Source organism: Lissotriton vulgaris, chromosome 1_1, assembly GCF_964263255.1.
Source record: "Lissotriton vulgaris chromosome 1_1, aLisVul1.2, whole genome shotgun sequence".
NCBI lineage: Eukaryota > Metazoa > Chordata > Amphibia > Caudata > Salamandridae > Lissotriton > Lissotriton vulgaris.
Window position 1 is genome coordinate 2000099000 of NC_141685.1, and position 27983 is coordinate 2000126982.

Below are 27983 nucleotides of genomic sequence, written 5' to 3' on the forward strand. Positions count from 1 at the left end.
AATATATATACATATATATACAAGTTGATGAATAGGCTGTTTAAACTAATAGTGAAAATTCAAGAGTTCATTTTTACATTTTTTTTATATTTTCATTTTCTTATATCATAAATCATAAACACTCCTATTCTGAGATCGTACTTCAGACTTTTTTCTAGCTAAAGTGCTAATTAATTCCCTAGGCAGATCATTTTCCTAGGTGAACGGCCATTTCCTCCCCGCTGTTAAGACCTCCCGGATGCTTGGTCGCTAAATCGATGATGTATCTCTATTCTAATCGTCTGAGTCGTCTTAACCTATCTCCGCCCCTGATGTTATTAGGTATGCAATCCAGCCCAAAGTATGTTAATTTGCTGCGATCCTTATTATGATACTCAGAGAAATGGCGTGCTACCGGGTAGGAAGGATCAACCTTGTCAATGGCCCTAAGATGCTCTAGCACCCTCAATTTTAATTGGTTGATGGTACTCCCGATGTAAAGGAGGCCACATGGGCATACCAAGCAATAAACTGCATAGACAGTACTGCAGGTCAAGAATTTCTGTATAGCCATAGATCTACCTGTCATCTGGTTTTCATATCGAAGGACTCTTTTACTTGCTGCACACGCTTTACAGCGGCCACAAGGGTAAAACCCACTCATGTCCTTCAGTGTGTTTGGTTTAGTGATGGGTTTGTTGAAATGGCTATGTACCAACATATCCCCCAGCGATCTGCACTTATTGAATGTCACTAGAGAGGCAAATCTTCCCTCAATATGCTGTCTGTACGTAGGATGTGGCATTTTTTTCGCATCATGGCCTTAAGGTGATTGGCTCCAGAAGAATAGGGTGTTACCATCCTGAATTTACTCTGTAGTAGGGAATCATCATAGCCCCTTAGTTGGAAACGTTCCAGACATTCATGGGCTGCTTTCTCAAACTCCCGTTCTTGTGTGCTGTTTCTACGGAGTTTGAGAAGTTCCCCATAAATATATGCTTGAGCAAAAACCTCCAATTTAATAAAGACGCCGCACACCACTTCAACGGTTTTAACTTCGGTTCTTTATTTCCAAAGTTCCTCACCTACGCGTTTCGGACACGAATGTCCCTGATCACGGTTCACAAACAGTTGTCCCTCATTTGTGTTACTTATTTATACACATGACACCACCTCAACAAGTTACGAAGCATTACGGGCATGGTAGTTTGAGTGCACTTATTCTCGGTTTTATCCTAGACATTGTAATGGCAGGAGTCTGGTATTTAGCAACACACCCACGCGACTTGCGCACAAAAAGCTGATTGGCTCTCGGGTGTCTGTAAACATTCGAAACAGTCCGGAGCGTCCGCCATCTTGTGTCTCGGTAGGATCGAGACACAAGAGGTGGCCAAAGCAAATGGGGAAATGACCATAAGGGGGCAGGGTAGACCCACCCTGACCCCCTCGGTTTGATGTGGGGGCTATAAAAGGGCCCTGCGGGGCAAAAAAAAATGTTGGTTTTTTTTTCGATTTTCGCGGAGGGAGCGCCCGGTACGCGCACCGGGGAGCGCACCGGGAAGCGCACAAAAGAGAAAAAAGAATGCCAGAGTTTAAAATTTTTAGCAATATTTTATAAATGGGAGGTAGTTCTGAAAAGAACTTTTTTTTTGTTCCTTTGTTGTTTTATATTTTTTTAATTATTTTTCTGATCAGTTTTTTTGTATTTTTGAACAATTTTATATATTTTTTGTGTTTTTTTAGGGAACAAACAAAAAATAGGGAATTGGAAATGGCTCAACAGGAGCAAAAGAAAAGAATTACTCCTTCCTTTTCTTGCTGCATTGGTGGTTGTCCACAGCATTATTTATTAAGGTGACGCTAAGTTCACCATAACATATTGTTTTGCCATAGAAAATGCAAACAATTTTGATGGTGCAACATTTTTGTTGAATATTTGGCACCATTTGGCGTCCTTCAGGACCAGAAAGTGAGTGTTCAGAAGAGGAGGTGCTGGCCACAGGGGGTGGGTTGTTTCGAAGTTCCTGTACTTCAGCCTGGGCTAAGTTATTAGGCTGCCAGCTCTCCATGTGGCGGATCATGGTAAAATTACCAAAAGAATATTTCATTTTGGGATTGCCCCTGGAGAGGACTTTGCCACAAATAAGACAGGTGACTTTGGGGGTATTCACCTTTTTCTGGTCTGCAGGAAAAGAAAAGAATTGCCAAATAAAGTGCACTTTAACGTGCCTTTGCCTTGGTTCTTCAGGCAGGAAGCTCCTTGGTTGTTCCTCCTCCTCCTCCTCCTCCTCTTCTTCCTCCTCTTCTTCTTGTCCTCCAAGAAACTGTGGTGGTGGACCTTCTTTTCTTGGTGGTGGTGGTGGTGGGGGTGCACCAGCTGCAGCTACAAGTGATGCCATTGTTTGCTCAAAAATAGCTCTTGCTCTCTCAATGAAGAAAGTTAGAATGAGGAAAAAAGGAGGGGGCTTTCATTATTTGGAGAAATAAAATGATGAGAACCAATGAAAAGTGTTATTTTCAAGTCACATGACCCAATGCGCTTACGTTACGCGCTCCGGCACGCTTACGTTACGCGCTCTCGGCCGCGCCGCGGAGCGCTTCCTGGTGCGTTTACGCAGCGCGTCATAAGACACATCGCGCGGCTACGGGATACGTCACGCTTATGCGACTCGTCACGATGTTGTTTTCGATCGCGACATTGGCGCTAATGGGACGCTTCCCGGTTCGCGCACTGGGGCGCTTCAAAATAAAACGCTTTCCGGGGCGCTCACCGGGGCGCGCACCGGGAGCGCTCCAGGGCAAAAAAAAAATATACAAAAAAAAAATTTGAAAAAATTGTAGGGACTGGTAGCCCGATGTGCCTTTGCTATGTCTCAAGATATATGCTCCAGTGGTTTTTAGGAAAATTAACTTAAAAAAATATATATTGGGCTACATTGGGCTATATATATGTTAGAGCCCAAATGTAGCCCAATGTAGCCCAATGTATCCCAATGTAGCCCAAAGATGGCCACCAGAGACAATAAAATACAAATGTAGTCTAAATATTAGCCAGATGTAGCTCAACTATAGCCCAATGACAGAATGTACCAGAGTGTTCTAGTGAACAACTAGAGCGCTAACAGTCTTACTTATAAAGTGAGACTTATAGTTAGGAATTAGCATTAAAAAAAACTTTGAAATTCACTGAAAAAACCATAGGTTTCACACTAGTTATAGTTAGGAATTAGCATTTAAAAAACCTAAGAAATTCACTGAAAAAACCATAGGTTTCACACCAGTTATAGTTAGGAATTAGCATTTAAAAAACCTATTAAATTCACTGAAAAACCATAGGTTTCACACCAGTTATAGTTAACTGGAAATTTTACTGTCATAAAACCATTGAAATTCCACGTTCTAGTTAGTTGGACTCACTATAACTTGCGCGTGCAATGCACCGCTGATGACGTCACATATTAAATCACTCATGACATGGTCAGTGACATCACTCATGACATCACTGATGACACCATCCTTGTGACAGTGACAGACCTCCTTTCGGTGTAATGTAACCCTTGAAACACATATTCAAAAATAGAAACTAACATTTTCAAAAAAATGGAGATACTCATACCAGTTACAACAACCAATTCAGAAATTACACCATCTATATACACATCCACTCATTCACCAACAGTTCTATATAGTCACTCATACATATACTCACTCATCATATGTAGTGATACACCTATACATCCTGTTACACACCGACAGTCATCCAAATGTTACTCACACATGCAAATAAACTATTGAACATCCATTTATTTGCATATACAACTATACACAAACTACTACCTTACTTCTAAGGAAACTTACACATACTTACTCACTTAAACAATCACTTATAGAAACACATACTTATTTAAAAAGGAACTCTTACAATCTCTCACTCTCTCATATACTCACTTATATACATCAATATTATACATCAATACTCACAAATACTAGATTAAAACATATCTTGTTACTGATAAAGACACTAGTGAGACAGCCATTCACTCACTAACACACACATATACACACTCATCCACCCATATAGTCCTGCACATATGCTGTCTTCAAAACACATACAAACAGTGAGTCAATCATTGATGCATTTATGTGCTAAATAATACCCCCACCAAACCATACTGACACTAAAAAACATCTAATAACCCATATACACACACATGTAGCTACTCACCAACCCATGCAGCCACTTATACACAAAGTGAAACACTGATACATATATTTAAATATTTAAACATTACTCACGAATATATGTATCAACTAAGATACACTTAACTAATCAATTTTTTTTTAAAATATATCTTTTTAGACACCTATTTAAACATTTATTCTTCCATCAACCTTTACATATACATATATAAAACATATTTATTTTTCAGAAAGACACACATTCACTGGATGGTGTCATCAGTGATGTCATGAGTGATGTCACTGACCATGTCATGAGTGATGTAATATGTGACGTCATCAGCAGTGCATTGCACGCGCAAGTTATAGTGAGTCCAACTAACTATAACGTTGAATTTCAATGGTTTTATGACAGTAAAATTTCCAGTAAACTATAACTGGTGTGAAACCTATGGTTTTTTCAGTGAATATATATATATATATATCACATATAATATAGTGTTTCCGGGGACGGGCGCATGGGCGGGAATATTCTAATGCTTATGACTTTGATGAGGATACCCCTGGAAGAGAACTAGGATTACAGGTAAGTAACTGATCCTTACTATACAATTAGTGAAGGCTCGCTAATGTCTTGGAGACCAGCTCATAAGCTACGTCAAAATTATTGTTTTACCATAGATTCCAGACCGGTTCTTTGATATGTCTTTGGGTTAATGGTTTATTCTTTTGTTCACCTCCTGATTCTTCTCACTGCTCTAACAATATCTGCCAATTAAGTAAAACTACGTAAAATCCAGTACCAGAAATTATTACTAGTCCTTGAAGATACTCCGCAAACCTCACCTGCTACCCAGAAAATGTCAGCTGCAATCTAAGAAGTATGTCTGTCAGAAATACAAGCACTTCATACTGTTGTCTTAGGTCAGTAACATTTTCTTAATGCATAAACTGCTAGTCAATGTATAGTACAATTTGATTTGCTATTTCGAAATATATTCCTTTAATGAGATGCATATTTTCTTTTCTATAAAAGGTGAATGTTACATAATGTACAGTTTTCTTGGAACTGACTTACATTTCATTGCTTTGTAGGTTGGATTTACTTCCATTTTATGCACGATTGGTTGCAACATTGCATCCATGCATGTCTGATATAGCAGAAGATCTTTGTTCCATGCTGAAAGGGGATTTCCGATTTCACGTATGTTTTTTTGATATGTGATCCTTTTTAGACTCCTAAAAGTAGGAATATGGAATTGCAAAAAAATGTTTTGAGGTTGAGACACATTTTTATTTTAAGCTAACCAAATGATAACGGAATGTATTAAGGAGAATGTAATCTGAAATTTATCTAGGGGAAATGCTAATAGAAGGTTTAATGAAGCATATTTGCAACTGTCTAGGTTATGTGTTTGTGAATAAATCTGTTTACTTAATGTTTTCCCTTTCTTACCCTTGTGAAAATGGTAATTTTTACACATTGGATATATAGAAAAAATACTGGAAAGAGGGACTGTGAATGAACCTTGTGAAATGAACAATGCCATTCAAAATCTTGCTAATAAGCAGAAATGTACAGCTTCATACACTGGGCTCTGAACCAGGCCATCCGGGTCCCTTCCATGTCTAGAGGCCGCCCAAGAAGCCTGGTAATTTGGTCGCTATCTTCAGATTCTTTTATCCACGAGTATGTCTGGAAGCAGAGTATGAGTGCAGAATGTTTCCAAAGGAGACAAAATATTTCCACTGACTTTTTTTTTGGAGCAAAATGTAAAAAAAATTGAAAAATGAAACAGCACCATTCGCTACAACGGTGAGGTTGAGGAAAGGCACAGCAGTTTTCCACCAGCAGAACACAAACATGAGACCATACCTTCATTCTACGACCGAAGTGTCATAGAATGAAGGTAGGGGATTAAGCATACTCCCTTTAGTCTTTACCTAGAGTGCTACCATAAGTACACCGAGAAGAACACATATGAGCTTTGCAACCTGTGTCCTCAAAGAAAAAATAAAACCCCACGATGCAGAGTGCTGTAAAGCATTTGCCAAGTTCCAGTCCCAGATACTGAGGGCCATTGAAAAACAAAGGTGGAACACTAAACCATGACACAGTCGAAGACACCCCTGAAAAACCCAGGTCTCTTGAAGTTTGCCACAAGGAGAGTACTCAGACTTCGTAAAAGTTATAAGACTGAGAAGAGACCGAACAAATGATTGAGTTAAGAGCAGAAAAATCATAAGATAACATAGGGATGCTCTGGCACTGAACCGACTCTGGGAATCGAAACAGAAGCCCACACTGACCCCAACAGCCACAGGGATCAAGGGAAAGCAAAAGCATAAGGAACCCTATGGTTCGAAGCCAAAAGATGCCATTGCCCTTCGACCCTCAGAACTGGGTTTGAGGGAAAAATCTTAACAAGAGCAGGGGAGCGAGACTCGATGAAAGGAAGCCTCTGCCCTGGAAAGAAAGGGTTTGGGTGCTCTACATCAACCAAAAGACACTTAATGTTGAACGACAGAGATAGAGGTTCAAGGCTGAAATGAAAGCACTGCCAAGGATGAAAGGGATTTTAATAAATCCCTGATGGAATTCAGAATCACTCTGAAGCCACAGACAGAGAATCAGAAGTGGTAGAGTTGGAACTATCAACAACTCCAGTTCCACTGGATCAAGAAAAGGAGGACATCCTCTTTGAAGAGGACATGGACAATTCGACCAAGGTTTCATCCAAGATCAAAGACAGACGGATGGTACAATGTAGAAACGACTCCCCTGAGCAGGAAGTGAGCGCCTACTGAACAAGAGTATCCCCACCAGACGACATTCCAATGTACAGTGCTCTAATAAAAAAGGTTTCAGACTCCTGTAAGTTACAGCTGGAGAAGCAGCAAGATGAGTTGCGCTTCTTTCTAGAGACATTCCTACCACTGCAAAGTAAGAACCAGCTTTTGCCTATGCTCTGAAGTGTCTTGCACCAGGGTTGAGAGGCTTTGAAATAAAACCCAACCACTAATGTCGTTAGATACCAGGTGGATTAATAAATTAAAAACATGTTGCGAGTGAATCAGGTGTTATATATGGTGTGGTTGAGCAACTTTACTGTGTAATACACTTACCAACCCCTGATGACCAGTAGGTTTCGTTTGTCAAACCTACAGATCAACCCATGGTAGCTTTGGCTACGAGCAGCAACACTCGAAATGTGAAATCAATTTATCAAAATAGACTATATTTTTAAACGCCACAACGAAAAAGATACTCTGGAGGGTTCCGGAGATGTGTAATTTAGAAGGTATAGTACATCAGAGTATTTCATCCAACCATGAACAAGCATTGTCAAATTCAATGAACACACTTTTTCGATGAAGAGTTGGGCTAGTTGTAATGCGGTCACTTAGTGAGATGACTAACTCCAGTAGGTAGACAGTCAGTGGGAACAGCAAGGTCCTCAAAATCGGCTACATCCAAGGGTGAAGTAGTCCACAGGCAGTTCCAGGCACTCTGTCTCCTTTGTAATGAATTCCTATGGAAATGGTCCTGATGCAAGGGGTGAATGATGCTCAATGATGCTGTGGATGCAATGCGGTTGATGGGGGTCTTCCTACAGCTACTCCTTGGTTCCTGTAGCTACTCCTTGGTTCATGAAAGGGGTGAGGTGGGCCTGGTCACAGGGTCGGCTTCCCTCTAAGTCCTCTTGCTGCGAGTAGAAGTCCAGTTGATACTGAACTACCAGTCGCCCAGTACTTGGTCACAGACAGATCCTTCTCTGGGTGCCAACTCTGCTTCTATGTGACCTAGGTACACTCAGACGAATATCCCATGCTCAGCGAGCTCTGGTTCATCTTTAAGCATTGAGTCCTGGTCTTTGGTGCTGAACGTCAGTGGTTGGTCGCAGTCTGAAGATTCTGGGTTACCAACTTGCCCCAGCAGGCTTTTAAGCTGTTGTGGCCCTGTGCTGGGAACAGGAGGTCAGCCAACTGATCCATAGAGTTTCTTTGCTTTGGCCGGGCGCCAGAGACAACCTTTGTACAAGCAGGACCCAGAAGGAACAGTCCCTTGTCTTTGCTAGCTACTAGGGTCAGCAGGTGCAGTCCACTCCAGTCTCTCTTTACCAGTTCCTCTGTGCTGCAAGACAGTCCTTCCAATCCATTTGAGATCTTAGTTCTGTGTGCCTTCATTATCTTCAGAAAGTGCCCTCAGGGTATCCAGTTCCCTCCCTCCTGATGACCACTATTTGGAACGTGTGGCATCAGGCCACTTCCAACATAGCAGGCCCCCTCTCTCCACGTACATGCCCTTGGAAAACCGGATTGACAACTGGCTTCCCCTCACTGTCCCTACTGCCAGCCTGTCTGCCTAAACAATAGAGCAGTCCCTCTCCCAAGTGTTTCCAATTTGCCTTCGGGCGCGGCTTCTCCTTTGAAGCTTGCCTTTAGGGCAAACACCCTTGTGACTTTCTCACGAACTGGCCCCTTTTGGCTCCTGTCCTGGGAGTCATTAGCATGTTTTCCCAGGATGGGCAGAGAGCTCTCTGCATAATAGCCCCCTTGTAGTACAGTAATCTGGTATTGGAAATATTGGCAAACTAAAGTGGCAACTTCAAAAATTGCACTTCGCCCACCAGTGACTTTATATTCAATGTAACCATGATATTGGAATTATTGCACTGATTCTTTTGTTACCCTACAGTACTAACTTTAGAAGGCCCATTCAGAATTTAGCAGGGCTGGGTTTCAGCCTGTAACTCTGTTCTTAACTTTCCACGGTAAAAAAGAGAATTTAGGGTTTTTATTGCTGGTGCACGTAAAAGTATATGTTCCACTTTTTAACATACAGCAACTTGATTTGGGCTTGTTAGGTTTACCTTAAGGGTGATTGATGTATATATATATATATATATGTATATGTATATAGTAGTCCTTGGAGTAAACTGGTAGATCTTTTTCTCCCTGTACCCATCATGTCATGTGTTGTTTACTATGTACAACTGCTTTCTGCATTTCACTTCCCCTGTTCTGAGATCACCAACAGCCATACACTAACTGGTCATAGTTGAATTTATGAGAGGGGGTATGACTGGTCCGTTCTGGGCTGTATTGTTCAGCGTACAGTATATAGTATCTCTATTGGGTGATAATGGGGCACTATGTCCTAATGCTGGTTCCCAAAGAATATGTCTGCAATATAAAAATTAGGGATCCTTGTTTTGAAATTGATCCATATATACTGTTTGTATAGGGTTAAAGGTAGTTCATAATAATGGTTCCATAACATGTAAACCTCCTAAATGGTGTAACATGGTTTTTTCTTGAGCCCTCCCCCCAAGCTTCCCCGTTTGTTTGTTTTAATATTTCAGCCTGCAACATATGAGTTTCTTAAGGGTCAGGGATCTGACTCTTATTTTGGCTGAAACTGCACTTGGCACTTTACACTTTACACGAGGGTTTTGCACTCAAGGGTTAGAATCAGTTAGCACTAGCACTTTAAAGGGCGACATTGATTGTACATGTGGATTTGCACTGTCATCCTGCAGACCAGTGATTCGAATTTCGAATTAAAAATGTATAATTTGCTGTATATAAAGAAGTTATGAATTTAGCAGACTTGCAACTTGTAAATATGAAAAAATTATTATTTGTATAATTATGGCATTGTATTATACTTAGGCATTTGTTATTTAAATTGTACATAATGATTTTTAACATTTGTAAATATGGGTCTGTTCTCTAAAATGGATGAACTACAATTTAAGTGTTTTCTCAGTTGCTATTAATGTACACGCCCCGTTTCTGTGTTAATTAGGCACCCTATATATGCACTTTCATTTGTTCTGTCAGGCATGTGATCAAGGTCACCGTGTAGTGACCGAAACGCGTCATGCTGGCGATTGCGTGATAATAAACCACCTTTGAAATCATCTTTTGCGCTGTGGAGTGGTCTGTACCTGTGGGTCCCGTTGGTTTCTTACGGATGTCTTGTCCTTTTGGAATACACGGAGCAGGACTGTGAATCGTATATATATATATATATATATATATATATATATATATATATACACACACACACAGTAATCAATTTAACAAATATGGAACTTTCTCCTCAAGAACTAGAAATGTTATCACTTGGTTTGACGTACTGTTCAAATACAAACTTTGACTTTGCACAGACTAGAATTGATTTATTCAAATATGTATGCAAACTTAAACTTCAAAAATACTTTATGAATTCCAGCAGAAAGGCCAGTGAAAAAACAACACCACCAGATCAGGGGGAAACGTTAAACATAGCTGAAATGGAGACACTGAGGGATTTGATTGCTTTGGAACAGGAGGAGGAAACTAATCTAATATCGCAGAGTGCAGCAGCAGCAATGTCAAACCTGGATATATATCAGACAGTGAAAACACATTTCAAACCCAAATCTATTTTCATGCCGGTTCTACTGAAAGATGGCCTTGACCTTTTTTTGGATAATGTGATTAAAGACCTGAAAGAACTGTCACTTTTGAGCACTTGGGATTTCATTGCACGAGATCAAAATCGCAGACTAAACTACAACAACCTGAAGGAAAAAATCAAGGCAAGATCAGACATTGTGGTTAGATGGTCTGACAAGGGGGGCACTATCGTCCTATGGCCATTATCAATGTACAACAAAGAAGCAAGAATAACTCCAAGATATTGAATGCTACAACCGAATCAGCCCAACTCACATCGTGGGAATACAAGAAAAATATCACAATGAACTATATCGATGGAAAGGAATGGGTCTACTTAACAAACAAGAATTTGATTTCCTAAAGAATGACTATCCGGTAACCCCTCAATTGTATCTGATACCAAAAATCCATAAGAACGATAAAGTACCTCCAGGAAGACCCATAATTTCAGCGATTGGGAGTTTATTTGAAAACACGAGTATATTTGTTGATCACTTTTTACAGCCACTAGTGAGAGACTTACCAGCATTTATAAAAGACAGTGGAGACTTTTTGTGTAGAATTTATGATTTGGAATGGAAGAATGATTATGTGTTCGTAACATTAGATGTACAATCATTGTATACTAGTATACGTCACAAAGATGGGCTCAGGGCACTCCAACATTACCTGGGTAAAAGACCCATATCACTATACCAGCATACGTTGATGCTATTAGAAATTACTGAATGGTGTTTGGCAAACAACAAATTCATGTTGGACAGACTCATTACAAGCAAACACAGGGTTCAGCTATGGGTCCTTGCTTCTCCCCAGTTATGCGAATATGCATATGGGCTGGTGGGAGGAGCAAGTGCTAAGGATAACCCAGTCAGAAGCTATGACCAACAATGTTATTCTTTATAAACGGTTCATAGATGATATTTTCATTTTGTGGAAGGAGTCTTGTGAGAGTGCGGAACTGTTTGCCTCAGAACTCAATGAGAACACATTGCATTTAAAATTTACTTGTAGTTCTAGCAAGACCACAATACAATTTTTAGATTTGGAATTGTATATAGGCAAAAGCAAAATACAACCCCGTACATACCGTAAACCCACGGCGCGAAATGCATTGTTACATGCTCAGAGTTTCCACCCCAAAAAACTCAGTCTATCCCATATGCAGAATGCCTCAGAATGACCCGTAATTGTAGCACCGCAAAGGGCTTAATAGAAGCGAAAGAGAACCTTTTCACAAGAGTGAGGAACAGAGGGTATAGTTGAAAAACCTGTGAGATAGCGGAAAGCAAATGCAAAAACAAAGACAGACAAGATCTCCTTTTCCCAAAAAAGTCAGTCTCCAAAAAGGAAAGTGGTATACACCAGCCCCCGAGACTTATCACAGGTTTCAACACGTACCATGCGAACCTTTGCAAAATCTTAACCAGGCATTGGCCACTGTACGCTATGACCCAATATTAGGGCCATTATGTGGCGAAACACCCTCCATAACCTTTAGGAATGCAAAATCCATGCGGAGTCAACTTGTGTGCAACGCCCCGGCCATCACCAAACCCAAAATTTGGCTACAAAACCAAAAGGGGTTCAAAAATGCACTAAGTGTAAGGCATGCAAACATGGAAACAATACCAGTAGTGTAACACTACCCTTTAGACAGAAACTATACTTAATCAGGGGCATGTACACATATAAGACAGATTACGCTGTATATGTGTTGGTATGTAGCTGCGGCAAACGGTACGTGGTGAGCACTATCCACCAAGTACATGTAAGAATCCTTCAGCACCTCCGGGCAGTAACTATGGATGATCAGGCATACCCGGTAGCCAGACATATAAACGCACAACGCGCAGGAAACACTCAGGATCTGTCATATTTCGTGATTGACAACATACCGAAAAACATCACGGGAGGTAACCATCAACTGGCATTACGACGGTTAGAGTCAAGATATATAATTTTGCTTGACTCTAAGATTCCTAATAGGTTAAACGCAGATGAGTTGCTTAATGTATACTTGTAATCCAGCCTGTTTGTCCCATACCTATGTACCACTTTGTAATACATCTGCGATTCACTAGCAATAGGAACCATCCAGCACTTGTACATATGAGCACTTTCCAAGTCGGTCATGGTTTAATTACAATTTTCATTAAATTTAACCACAGTTCAAAGATCTGGGAATGAAGGAACCATTAGGAGCTGGAGCACCATGAGACACAATGACATGCATCAATACACATTTAGGACATACCGTCCACAACAAGTGTGGCCTCTATTCTTCCACTCGGAGATGATGTTCTCACAGAGTCTATGTTGTAAACCACTAGGGAGACTAAAGTTTACAGACTATGTATATAATTTCTCTTTTAAATATAATAAAATCCTTGCAATGTGGTTAGACCGCGTGGCAAAAAACCTCACACGACTGCGCAAACTCCTCACTGGGTAATCACATGTCACATGACGGATGCATTTCAGATATGATACACGATACACATGAGGAATCTATTGTGTCTTCAAAGCATTATCCTATCTATGACATACATATAGATATTTTGTTTAATGGTTTAATCCCTGATCTGAGTTTAGACACCCGTTTTGCTACGACATCGACACACAATGAATTCCGATTGTTACAGTTTCATTTCAATCCTGGGTGTGTAATTATTTTATTTTACCGATCTTTTTGATATTATTATTTTGTATATATAAATGTGCCAGATAACATATGTTCTCCAGTATTAGGGGTGTCTTTCATAGATTCACATGCCTGAATCATTCCCCGTCGTCGGAGTGGGAGTCCCACGGTACATGAAAAAGCAGTAATATGCTATAATTACATTGGAAAAAACACTAATTCCCAACCAGGAAGTAAAGTAGCCCAAGCTACCATAGAAGAAACTTCCACCTTCGTGACTATCCTAGTCATTATGTATAGTCTAAAGTCCAGCAAATCAGGCGCCAGCATCCACCAGAACCTTCTCCCCAGAGGCTCAGGCTCTCAGATTTTCTACCGCACGTCGTGTGAAAGGGAGTCTCCCTGAGCTCTGCTCAGTTTTCTCAACTTTAACTTCAATTTGAACTACTTTCCAGGATGTCTTCTAAGAAGTCTCTCTTCAGAGCCTGTGATTGTTGTGGTAAGCTTCTGCTTTTTGAGAAAGATCCACACAAAAAGTGTATCTATTGCCTATACCCAGATCATCAGGCCTCTGACTGTAAGATCTGCAGAACCATGCCTCAAAAGACTCTCAGGGATAGAGAGGGTTGTTTACTTCTGTGGTTGAAAAGACTAAAGGATTCTTCTAATCCTGCATCTGAGGTGGGCAGCATTGCCTCTGGTTCAACTGCAGCCTCTAGGAAGAGGCCTGCGCCTGAAGGAATGTCATCACCTAAGGCAAAGGTGACTAAAAAACAACCACCTACTAAGGGACTGGATAAGCCTTCAACGTCCAAGGCTGTCCCCACAAGCAAAGGCATGGAGAGCACTTCTGACCTTAAAAAGGGAATCGCCATCAAGATTCCTCAGTCATCTGTGAGGAATTTACCGCAGACCTCATCTCCTCAATCGGCGATGTCCACTTCAACCTCCTCGTCGACGAGAGCGACGACTACAGTGACATCGACGGTAACTTTTTCCTCACCTAAACCTCGTATGATTGTCATCGTCGACGTCGTCTCCAACTATGTTATTTGTCTCTGTGAAGCCTGTACCGTCGATGTCCGTCGTTGACACCTCGTCATCGACTCCTCTGAAGGCTCTACCGCCGACGAAAAAGAAATCGACGACGAGCTCGTCGACGGGCTCCACACTCTCTACGAAGGTAACACCGTCGACAAAGATTGATCCGTCGACGAAGGTAACACCGTCGACAAAGATTGATCCGTCGACGAAGGTAACACCGTCGACGAAGAGTGACCCGTTGACGAAGAGTGACCCGTTGACGAAGAGTGTCCCGTCGTCGAAGAGTGTCCCGTCGACGAAACAGGGACCGTCGACGAAGGATGCCTCGCCGACGACAAAACCATCGGAAGGGAATCCTCCGTCGACGCCGCAATTATCATCATACACGGCACTACAGGTTTGGTCTCCGTCGACAGTGTTTCTAACACCAGAACAAGCATCGGGGAAATGCGTGAAACAGCAATGCAGTTTTCACCCCTTCGTATTTCACCTCAAAAGGTGTCTTCTGAAGTGCCAGACCAACTTTTGGACACTGAAAGTGAGGATGAGATGGTCCAGAATACATTTGGACAAGCAACTAGCCCATCGGAGTTGCATATCAAACTTCAAGAAGAAGAATATGATGCTTCTCAATCTCCTGTTCATATATCGACAGCAGTGGAAGATAACCCTGTTGCTCAAGTGCCTATGGCTTTGCTATCCAACTTACAATATATGTTGGACGATTACTGTAGGAGGTTTCCACCATCCGAGTCAGCAGGTTCTGGGCCGACAACTCCAACTTTTGAAGCACCTCCACCCGAGTTTCCACCGGTGCGTCCGTCTTCACAATCACAACCTACTCAAGAAGGAGCTCCGCAGTCTTCGGGGGATGAAGACAAAAGGGAAGAAGGAGAAGTGGAAGATTTGTCGGAGTGGGATGACTATCAAGTACAATCTCCTTCAACATCTCCTCAGATTACGTCGGCCTCCCCTCCGGTGGATGTGGCTAGTTTTCACCTACTAATGGAGCGTGCAACCAAACGCTTTCATATACAGATGGAACAGACGGAGCAAGACTGTTTCTTGTACGATTTCAAGGATCAGCCCAGACGACAGATAAAAACAATACCCATCATTGATTTCATCTGGGAAGAAGGGATTAAGGTAATGTAAACGCCGGCATCCATTCCTCCGGTCTTGCCACGCATAGATAAAAAGTATAAAGCTCCTGAAAAATCGCCTGCATGTCTGATCGGACATGATAACATATGATATGTAAAATAGGAAATGTAAGCTTAAAAAATGAATACTACCATGACTTGGGATAAACCACAAAGAACTCTTCTATGTCTGTCATGAGTGTCATGACAGTGTAACTATGACAACGAATTCCAGTTAAAACCTGTCAAGGGTTTGCTTGTATGTATGTACATATATACTGAGTAAAGTGTTTAGTAGATGTAGTGAACAAGGCGGGGGCTAACCGCCGAAGCGCGTCTGAGCAGCAACTGAGAATACAAATCTTACTTTGGATTTGAATTCACGGAGTCAGCGCATTTCTTGATTGAAAGTTGTGGACTGGTATTCAATATATATATGTATCTATATTTATGTATATGTATGTCTTATTGGCTGTTGCCTGATGGTAGTTATAGTTAAGACCAAAATTTCCATCGGAAGAGTGTTTTTTGTTTGGGCAATCACTTTGGCGCCTCTTAATGAACCTTAACAAAATGTTTACGAAAATCCACCGTTTGGTTTAGGTTTAGCTGCTGCGCTGAAAGTTAGAGGGTGAGCCGTCATGCGGGTGCGGAATTACACCAATTATGGCAGCAAGCTAGATGATGGTCCAGAAAGCGTGCTTTTTGAGATTTGGCATGAATCCGTTAAGTAGTTTCAGAGATATTTAAGTTTAAAAAATATAGATATCTGGTAGCTCAACAACCTACTGAGACCCAACTGAAATTTGATTGGCTGCCAACACTTCAACCAGAAACTGTTGGTAACCATCTTGGGACCCATTTTATCCAAGTCCCACTAAAAAAAAATGAAAAGGGGGCACAGTAGAAACACCCTGCCCCTTTCCGAGGGGGACAGAACCAACTAAGAAAACCAACATGAGAGATGGGATCCAAACCAACTACTCAACACAATTTTGCGCAGCAAACACCATGCCAACTGCCAACACCACAATGGCAGTACCCAATGCTGTCCAGAAAGCCTTTTCGAGGCAGACCAGGGGCGGAGGCACCCCACAAAGATGAACAACGCACACTTAGGAGTGACTACATGTTACCATCCCACCATATCATAACACCAATAGTTCAGAATCTGAATATTCCTTAGAGAATAGCAAAAGATCACCTCCAACAAGTGGATTTTGAACATAACACAGCCTGGATACTGCATAGAGCTGTTAAGAACGCCCTCTAACATAAGACCAAGGTCAATACCTTGCAGCAAGGAAGCTGCCTAATGTAGGAGATAAAGGACCTCTTAAAAAATTAATAGAAATGATACCTAGACTACAAAGGGAATTAGGAGTTTACTCAAGATATTTCCTGGTACCAAAGGTGGACAACTCCCATAGATCTGGCCTAGATCTGTTCATCTTAAACAAGTTCATAAAGACACAAAAATCAAGATGGTCACATTGCAGAAAGTTGTACCATGCCTGCAGCAAAGTTACTTTGTGGCAACAATAGACCTCCAAGATGCATACCTCCATGTTAGAATGAAAAGCAAACACAAAGGATTCCTGAGGTTTGTGGTTGAGGGGACACATTGCCAGTTCAAGGTACTTCCATTCGGCATACAATGGGCACAAGGGTTGTTCTTGTAGTGACTAATGGTAGTTGTGGCACACCTATGAAGGCAAGGAATCCATGTCTACCTTAGCTGGCAGACTGGCTGGTAAAGGTGGGTTTGTTTGGACAGTGCCAGTGGAACATAGGAGCACTTATGCAAACTGTGAATTACTTGGGTGTCGGAGGGACGGGTTGAAACAGAAGCGAGGAGGCCATATGGAAGTAATAATGGGATATGTTTTATTATATGCTGTACAAAAATGTCAGAGATGGGTGAGTCTTTTCAAAATTAAACACAAAATAAGCTCAGTCTCGGCTGGTTCTTGGATGTCCTTACTGAGATCCACCACTGTAGGAGTATTCGGCCACTTCTGGCATGGTCTGGTCAGAGCCACGGGGTAGTACTCAAAATTAAAAGAAAACAGAAGGCGAAGTCAGTTATCAGGCTCAATGAATGCCGGTATCCTCCACCACACCTCGTGATGATTTCGAAAACAAAAACAAAAAGGGACGGTGCAGGAAGGCAGCAAATTCGAATAGAAAACAAAGTGGAGAAAGTGGTTATAGATAGATGCCACTCCAAAAAGGGAAACGTATCCAATGTCAGTTTCCCCTGTAACCGAGTCTCCGGGAGGTGAAGGTAACAAGGTGACACACAAACAGATCTCCTCCCTCCTCACTTGCCTTTGCCCAGATTACGTACTGCTTTGTGTCGCAACTCTCCAGAGTTGCGGCAGCTCATTCGCGTCCTCGGTGGTCCACCAATCCTCACACCACAGCTCGGGGCTCTCGAGGTCTCCGAGGTCGTCCTCTTCCTGGTTCGTCGCCATGCCTTTTACCGCTGCTTCTACACTCAGTCTTTGCTCTATCTCGATCTCTCCCGTAGGCGCCGCCCCCCTAGTTACAGGTACTTCCTGTTCCCTTGTCCTATCCCAGGGCCCTCCTGGTGAAGTTGATTGGACTAAGGTCCGTGTTGCTCCTCCCCTCCAAGGATCGTGCTGGCCCGGTGTCGGTTAGAGTCCGTTTTGTAGTCTCAGTCTCTGTCCTGTGTTTATGGTTGGTGCATGGGCCCTGAAGGTAAGGAATCCATAAAGGGGGGGGTGTAGGATCGATATTTTGATCGGGGTCGGTTTGCAGTGCCTTTTCACATCGGGTTCACCACAAACCAAGAAAAATTGTCTCCAAACCATAAAGAGAAAAGATCTTCCTTGACGCTTCTTTGAACTTGACAAAATCCAAGACATTCCTAACCGACAAGAGAGCAGTGACTGTACTTAAGCAAGCTAGCCTCTACCAGAAGGGATTGTTTCTGACAGTGACGACAGTGTGGAAAATAATGGGGGTTATAGCATCCTTCACCCTACTAGTATAACATGCCCGGCTACACATTAGACCCATTCTGAAGTGATTACAAGCACAATATTCACAGGCGAATTTAATTTTTGAGGATATTGTGGTTATAACTGAAAAGGTACAAAAAGAGATGGAGTGGTGAAAGACATGAAACATCACAGTGGGGCGATCCTACTGGGGGTAGGGAGCACACATGGTAAAACTGAACATCTAAGCCCTGTGGAACTCTGAGGAAGCAGTGAAGCACATACATTTTCTCGAATTAAAAAACAATTTTCTTGGCACTGAAAGCTTTCCAAAATCTCATCAAAGAATAAGTGTTCCAGATACAGTCTGACAACACTACCATGATGTTCTACAATCCGGGGGGAATGAGGTCATATCTGCTATCCCAGCTAGCACAGAACATTTGGAGATGGGCCACCTAGAAGAGCATAATGCTGTTGGCCTTCCAACGGCCAGGAGTGCAGAACACAGAAACAGAGGGATCACAGGCACAAATCATTCGAAAGTTCTAATTATCAAAAGGTTCCTAGATGAGGCAAGAAGGATAGCCACACCAAGGTCGCTTCCCGCACCATTATGGAACCTAAATCTGGTGCTAATATATTTTATGGTTCGTCCATTCGAGCCATTGCATAAAACTTAACCTCAAACACATAACCTTCAAGTCGGTCTTCCTAATAGTCGTCACCTCCCTATGAAGGGTCCTCAGCTACAAGCACTCACAACACAGGAACCTCATCTGCAAATACACAAAGACAGAGTTGCAATAAGGACAGCCCTACAGCTTATACCAAAAGTGATTTCTCACTTCCTTGCCATTCAAAAACTACAAGTACTGTCTTTTTTTCAAAACCAAAAAACACATGCTGAGAGCCGGGCACACTCTGGGTGGCAGAAGGGCTGTTGTCAGGAAGACAAGCCAATTCTTTGTCTCCTTTGCCCCAAACAACAAAGAAGCACTGCTAAGAAAAGAACCATCGGAAGATGTGTAGTACAAACTAACTAAACATGTTCCAGATTGGTGCATCCACTGCTAACACGAAGAAGGACACTTTCTACAAGGAAAACCAGGATCTTTAATGCAGTAGATCTCAAATGAAATTAATTTGTACTTGTAAAGCGCACTTATACCCCAACCGGGGTTTCCTGGCGCTGTACGCATACCGCTGTGGAACCCTTCCTGGCTTTTCCCTGTGAAATGTCCACTCCTGGGCACCCCTAAGGTGAAGCCAGGCATCCCAGCGCTGTTGGGGCCGTTCTGGAGATTAAGCAAGCTGTTGCCCAGAGTTGCAGAGTGGGACTCATGATTAGAATAGGCACTGAGGCGAAAATTATCAGGTCCGAGGAAATTGAGCCCAAGACTCACAGAGGCGGGAATTGAACCCTGGTCCCGGGCCAGACCTCAGCATCAGGGTCTGCCGCTCTAACCATTGAGCCACACTTCTCCACAATGTACGCTAGTTTGAGCTATTGGCATTGTAAATGACAATGCCTTTTTTTGTTTTTAAAACCTAAATAAAAGGCATTGTCATTTACAGTGCCAATAGCTTAAACTCTCGGAAATGCGAGACGTATTGCATTCCAAAAGCTTGCGGGCATCGTTGAGTTGCCCCCTTCTGTCTCCCATGGCCCCTGAAGAGCTCCTGTTTTCTACGAGTTAAATAAACAAACTGGTGGACACAACTGCCCACGAGAGACCCTCCTGCACAAAGAGAAACTCATTAAAGAAAATAGTGCTTACAGACTTGCAAGATGGCATCTGACTAGGTTCTCGCGTCTCCCCTTACCTACTCGTATGCACAGCTGATGGAATAGCCTCATAAACACTGTGTTGTGCTTTCTGACGGATGCTTGAGTGCCGCAAAAACTTTATCACCCCGCCAAGAAAATCGGAATCCCATCGCTAAGGGAGAAGAGGACGCAGCCACTTCAGGAAGCTCAATGTTGTTGTTTTCTCTGTGGTGTTCACGGCCCCGGTGGACAAGCGCAGGCGGATTATCATTCCTCTCGTCTCCAGAGAATTGCTAGATCAGATGCCGGTAGAGGATCAAAAGGCCCGAAATAAAATACTCGGCAGTAACAGCGGCAGGTTCCCTTCCAAATGCGGGCTCTAGGCCGGCCACTCATCCCCAGCATCCCTGGGTGACTGGTGCTGATGGGAGGGGCAAGAAGAGAACTTAAGATCCAAACAGTCTAGAGGCTAAAACCGTTCAGCGTTCTGTGCGAGGAAACCGCTCACTAACTCCTGCTGAAAGACAACCAGTGATTTCTGAACTATTTCCACACACCCAGAAGAAAAGCACAGTTATTCCGATAGAAGAGCCTGAACCGACTCTCTCTTTAGGGATTACTTCAGCAACTATGGAGTTACTCCCCATAGAATAGAAGAAAGTAAGGGGGATCAGAGTGATAACGGTGAGAAAGAGATTGCTTCAGGTTTGAAATCGACATCAGAGTGTTACAATTTGATGGAACAATTGGTTGTTAAAAAAGCGAACAGTGAGAAGGCGTATTTAGGGGACTGAAATTAAGTCAAAGCTATTGCCTCCCCATTAAGTTACTGCCCTCTGCTGGCGCTAAGTTTGATATCTTCCCCTGAGCACCTAGGGGGTGTAGAGACATTTTTCTCATTAACTGACGACTCGGATAACTTGATTCATGAATTAGAATCATCATCTCCCACTCTGTCTGGCGCAACAAGCAGTAGATCTTTGGACTCTTCTGTATTGCCTAATAGACGAAAAAGTTGTTCTGGTGGGGGGCTGACGAAGAAAAAAAATACAGCGTCTGCTTAAACTAGCAACAAGAGTATGGCCTCACGTCAGGGATTCCCCCCCCCCTAAGGATGCATCCAGGCGGAGAAGGGATTACTCATCTATACAACTGTCCGTCCAGCAAGGAGGGAGAATAGAGGGCTCAAATAACCAGGAACTTTCCCATTCAATAGAAGGCTCTAAATCTACTAGCTTGAGTGAACCCTCACCATCGCTTATTCTGGCAGCCATCAAGCAGATGCAGGAGGAGGTCCGGAATAATTGCCAGGCTCGCCAAGCCTCAAACAAGTTGCAGGGCACTGTAAGAAAGATCAATAAAACCTGCTCGGAGATACCAGAGAGAATGTCAATGGTGGAGGTGTGAACTGAAACTCTTGAGTCCAAGGTCGCAGAACTGAAAGCTGCGTGGACCTCTCAAGATACCAAACTGCTCGACTTAGCAGGGATGCTGGAGGAGTAAGAGAATAGGCAAAGGAGAAACAACTCCAGAATTTTGGGAATCTCTGAGGGAGTTGAGAGAATGGACTTGTGAAGGATATATGATCAAAGTACTGCATTTCCCGAACTTGTAGGTTGAAACTGGGAGAAGGAAATCCAGGGGGTACATCGATTCACTTTAACCCCGAAAAAACAGCAACCGGTAGAAGTATGTGCTATAGTCTAAGGTAATAATCAGTACTTTGGTGGGGAAGAGGTTGTGTTTGATTAGAGAACTGCACCCGAAAGATTGCTCGGGATGGGGGAAGAATAAAATGGGGGATCTATATGGAGAACAGATTAAAAAAGGAGAAGAAATGGAGAAATAAAGGGGGAAAAAAATAACATAGTTTGTAATGGGAGAGGGGGTATAAGGGGGAAGATGGAAACCAAAAAAATTGAAAAAAACAAATAGAATAAAAAGGAAGGAGGGCGGGAAAAAGGGAGAGCAGAAAGGTTAATTCTGCTTTGTTCCCTTTTTTTGCTATGGAGTGATGATCACAGGGAGAAAGGGGAGGCGGGCTGGGGTAGGAGTATGTATTTCCAGATGCCATCACACAGGCCAGGACCGATTGCCTGTTGGTTGGGTAAGGGGCACAGGGGGAGGGGCTTGGGTGGAGGGGATTGGAGAAGGGAGGGTGGAGACTGGTCACAGGGGGGTATAGGGCGTTCCACCTGCGCTAGAATACACTTCTGAGAATGAGGAGCTGGATTAAATTTAAGAATAAGTCTCGATTAGATCGAAGCTACTGTCAAAATGTGAAAGTAAAGAGTCAAGGGAAAAATTCCTGTTAAACCAGGGTAATAGGGGATAATGAGAGGATGCTCATTGTTTACATCAATATCTGTAGGCTGAACGATGTTAAAAAAAAGTTTACAGGTTCTGAGTGCAGATATTGTGTGTCTGCAAGAGGCTCGTATCGAAGCATCGAAGACGAACCTATTAGACACAATAGGCTATAGGCTCATAGGTGGGACCTCACAAAGATCATGTAAAAGGGTGTTGCAATTCTGGCACGAGGGAATTAGTTCAAGTTCTTGCAAATAGGGCTCGACACGCAGGGTCACTGGGTTATTGCCGTTTGCCACACTCCTCATGGGGATAAATCCACGCTATGTACAATATATGGTAGTGTTCAAGATGATCCGACAGTATTTAATCAGATATCCCAGGAACTGACTCATAGACCATTGCCTATAGTGCTTTGCGGGGATTTTAATATTAATCTCACAGGTAACTGGGACTTCGAAGGTCAACAAAAATACTGTAGCAGAAAGCCCAAAGTCTCTCAGACATTAGCAGGGATTTGTAGATAATGGGCTAACCGATGTTTGGGCCAGGGCGAATCCACAGGACCATGGTTATACTTACTTCTCATCTTCTCATTCTTCACATGCCCACTTGGATTACTTCTTTGTTTTTTCAAATAGTTTAATATCAAACTGTAAAATAGAGCGATAAGCACGATACCTGTCAGATCATAATCCATTGTTACTAGATGTATGAGGCATGGGGGATAAACCCGTAATATGTGGAACTTTGAGCGTGCACTGCTGGCTAATAACAAATATTGCAGTCACATCATTGAGTGGAACCTATGTTTTTTTAGCGAAAACAATGGTAGCTCCACGATAATAATGGTTTGGGGCGCCTTTAATGCCTGTTTGCAGGGAGAGACTCTTAGATTCTTGCTAAATAGAGGGAAGAATGAGAGACCTATCCTGGCTGAGCAGAAAATCCTAGCAGCAGCAGAAGAAAATCGGGTAATAGCTATGTAGCATGGAAGGAATGTAAAAATAGCCCAACTTGGGGTTATTGCAGCAAGGGCAGCAATTAACGCAATTTTCACAAAAAATGTACTGCATCAAACACCGCAATAACTTAGAAGAGATATCACGGTGTTTGATGCAGTACAAGTGTCAGGAGACCGTATGGCCCTAATGTTATTAGATGCAGAAAAAGCCTTTGATAGGGTCTTCTGGCACTTTCTCTGCCAACTAATGCAACCAAGGGGTATTGGTCCAAGATTTATTCAGGGAATTAAAGCCCCTATCACAATCCTACAGCTAATATCGGTGTCACAGGTGGAGTGTCATAGCCGGTCTCGATTACTTGCGGAACTTGACAAGGGGTGCCAATGTTCTCCACTCTAATTCACAACATATTTCGACCTGCTTATTCGCAAATTGATGGAGCTGTGACGATGCAGTAGGATCGAAATAAGTCATGGTAGGGACCATGGAAAATACCTCTTTCAAATTTTGCCCTAATTCCCACCACGGATTTGCACAACGCGATCCACACGACGTCTGTAACCTCTACTTGCCAAGGGAGCACAAGGATAAGGCCTGCGCTGTATTCGTGCTGAAGGCTTTCAAGGTTTGTCGAATGCAGAGGAAGGACCTTCACGCAGCCATGCTCGTTGGTTAGAAACGGCAGGTATTACTGAGGGACTTGGGCCTCTCAAGTGACGAAGACCAACAGGAGGGTCAAACGTCGAGATCCTCGAAGAAGTTTCCAAGAGGAGGCGTATCTCGAAAAAGCCGTCGAACGTAAAGAAAAGAACGGAAAAAGTAACAAAAATCCCTCACCCATTGGATACCAAGGGCCTCGTAAAGAAGGCACAATAGGCAGCCAAGGCGTCGTCAAACGGCGACTGAGGATCAGCCACGGCCGAAAGAACCCCACTGATCTCATTCCAGGGATACCGACGCAATAAGAACATCAAAATTGACATTGACAGGTGCCAGACGAGATGCAACAAAGGACAAAACCATACCTTTGGACAATCCACCACACCCAAGAAGAGGATCTCCCCGGCTTGAGACGTCGCAAGGGCCTCGAGGTAGAAAAGAAGAAAATACGCTTGGAGGCAGAAATAACAGCACTCCTTCAACGAAAGGAGTTTGACGAGACGCTAAAGGAATTCAGACTCTTGCAAACCGAGCTCTACCACAGAGGCCGAGGAAGAAGAGCATACCCTCAGCAACCCCTGAACCTCATGAGGAGGACATCAAGGAGGAATTAAACGTTCCAGAAGAGAAGGAAGCCACAAGAACTTTCAAAGAACAGTGGAACAATCTCAACACAGAAATCCCTGAAAGAGGAGGGATGCAGCTATCCATCGAAGGCTTAGCTACCAGATGACCTAGCCTTCTACAGCATACTCATCAAGAGAGCAGCTGATACCTTCGGGGTCCCCTTAGAGGAGGAGAAAGGAGTCTTGTGTTTCCTCCTAGAAACATTAGCACCTTCCACGAAAGGTATACAATACTTTCCAATGAGCCACGAAATCTGGACCAAGGAAAGGCGGCTTTCCACCTCCAGGGTTGAGAAACAAATAGAAACCCTCCACAAAGGACCATAAATACATTCAAGGGAACACAGTGGCTGACTATCACTATTTCCGCAGCAAGGAGGAGGAGCAATGCTCATTTCTTCACTGGCCCGCCCCCAGAGAAGAAAAGTAGGAGAATGGACATGTGATGAGAAAGATTGAGAAGGCGGCTACGACACAATGGTGCTTTGCGAACTCTGTCCCCCACAATAGATATGGCCACCAACAATGGAAAACATTGAGGAAATAATGAACAAGCTCCTAGAGGAAAACAAAAAGAGCAAAATCCATCATACAGAAGGGAAAAAGCATAGCTAATACCTGCCTGAAATAGGCTCTAGACGCAGCCAATAAAGCCTGCAGACAAATGTGCACAGGCACAACGCTAAGAAGGCAAGCTGGGCTCAGAATTTCAGGCTTCAAACAGGAAGTACAAACTTCCATAAGAAATAAACCCTTCACAGTAGACGCCCTGTTAGGAAGTGAGGTCGAGAAGACGTCCAGGGCTATGGTGGCCCTGCAACAGAGGGGCACCTTAAAAAAAGGGATTTGACCTCCGAAGATCCACAGGAATGGTGTTCTTTTCAACAGGGCAACAACATAATCATCATCATCCACAGGGCAACGGATAGCAATCAAATGAGCAGTGCGGATACCAATCCTGGCAGCAGCAACCAAAGCAGTCCTTTTGTGGCGGAGGAAATGCCAGGGGATACCCCTCAAAAGGGAGAGGAGCAAACGCCAAGTGAAAAGCCCACAAAAGAAGACCCCTGCACCATACCAGTGGGAGGCAGAATATTGCATTATCCACTTCATTAGGAGAACCTAACTACAGACAGTTGGATTTTAAAAGTGGTACGCCTCTGCTGTTGTATAGAACTAAGAAAGAAACACCCACCAAAGAAGTAGAGTTTCCAAAGAACATAACTCTTACAATTAAAGGAAGAAATCAAGAAACTCCTAGAAAAACGAGCATTAGAGAAAGTACCAACAAGGGAACACAGAAAAGGAAACAAATCACCTTATTTCTTGGTACCAAAGCAAGATCTCACACTAAGACCTATCTCAGATTTGTAAACACATTTATTTGCATGCAGCATTTCAAGATGCCAACACTACAGGAAGTAATCCCAATACTACATATTGGAGACTTCATGGCAATAAAATAGACCTAAAAGACGCCTACCCGCACATCCCCATGAACCAAGCACATAAGAGATACCTCAGGTTCATTCACAAGGACACTCACTAACAATTCACAGTCTTGCCCTTTCGACTTAAATCGGCACCAAAAGTTTTCACAAAGTACCTAGTAGCTGTAGCAGCGTCCCTAAGAAAGAGAGGAGTCCACGTCTATCCCTATCTTGACGACTGGCTGGTGAGGGCAAGTTGAAGGCAAAGATGTTATACATTTATCAGGTGATCACAAAGCTGCATGAATTGAGTTTTTTATAAACCGCAAGAAATCCTCAATAAAATCGTAACAAGAAAATACCTTCCTAGGAGCAAAATTAAACTCCAAGATTGCACGGGCATAACCGACCTAAAAGTGCATACAAGCTATCAAACAGCAAACTCGCCTCTACCAGAAGGGACATTCTGTGACAGTGAGGACAGTCATAAAACTTATGGGCATGATAGCATCATTCATTTCCCCCCCCCCATTACCCATGCACGTCTACACATGCACCCTCTACAAGAATCTACAGGAATGGCTTTGCAACAGTTGGTATCAAACCACATGGAGTTGGGAGATTCTAGTGGTTGTAACAGAAAAGATTCTGATGGAGATACTGTGGTGGGCATCCAAGAACATAACACTGAAAAGACCTTTCAAAACTCCAACTCCCTCAGTGACCATCACAAGGGTTGGGGAGCACATTCAGGAAACCTGAGGGTACTGTGTCAATGAACTGATGTAGACTCCATAATACATATCAACTTCCTAGAAATATAGACTGTCTCTTGGCACTGAACACATTCCAAGCCTACATAAGAGGGAAGACAGTATTGATCCAGACGGACAAAAGCACAACAATGTTTTACCTCAACAAACAGGGAGGAACAAAATCATTTACCCAAAACAAGCTAGCTCAGGAAATGTGCCAACTCAAAGAGAATCAACCTGCAGACAATTCAAATGCCCGGAAAGGACAACACAGAAGTGGATAAGCTCAGCAGGCAGAACAGTAGCTCACACACATATGGGAGATAAAGCAAATCTTGCAAAGAGTCCTCATCCTCTGGGGGACACCAGAAAAAGTCCTATTCTCAACAGTGGAGAACAAGAAATGCCTAGTCTTTGCCTCCAGGTTTTAACACCAACTATCAAAAGGGAATTCCCTTTTTCTAAATTGGTCAGGGACATTAAATATGATTTTCCTCCATTTCCTCTGCTACAAAAGGTACTGGAAAAAGCCAGACAACTAGTAACAGACCTAATTCATATAGCCCCTCAGTGGGCAAGACAAACCTGGTACTCGTCTACTTGAAGTGTCCAAGGGACAGATGTTCACATTCAAGGCAGAGAAGGACCTTCACACAATGTGTAGGAATTAAATATTTCAACCGGAACCAGCTACACTCAGCCTAGCAGTCTGGCGCCTGAGTACATAGAGTTCAGACATTTACACTTACCGCTCAGAAAAATTGGGATAATAAATGAAGCAAGACAACAAACCACAAGACCATGCTAAGCAGCTAAATTGAAATGGTACATCATATGATGTACGGAGATCAATACCTTAAATTATTATCTACACAGGAAACAGTGATCATATATCTTACGCATTGCTAGACAGCAAGATCAACTACTCAAGCCTCAGTGCGCACCTGGCAGCATTTGTAGCCTATGCCAGGGGAAAATTCATGCAAAAGTTTTATCTGAAAGAGACTATTAGTTATGGCTTCCTTACCTAGAATTACCCCAGGCGTCAAACTGGATCCGCAT

The 27983-nt window shown here is 42.8% G+C and overlaps 1 protein-coding gene across 11 annotated transcripts in view; it reads left to right on the top strand.

The window, feature by feature from the left end:
* UPF2 (UPF2 regulator of nonsense mediated mRNA decay) overlaps nucleotides 1-27983 on the top strand; it is a 1606401-nt gene that overhangs the window by 439375 nt on the left and 1139043 nt on the right. For all 11 annotated transcript variants that reach the window (XM_086919968.1, XM_086919955.1, XM_086919976.1 and 8 more), the window contains one exon: nucleotides 5254-5362. In XM_086919968.1, coding sequence (XP_086776094.1) covers nucleotides 5254-5362 — 109 coding nt within the window. The remainder of the gene's footprint in view (nucleotides 1-5253; nucleotides 5363-27983) is intronic.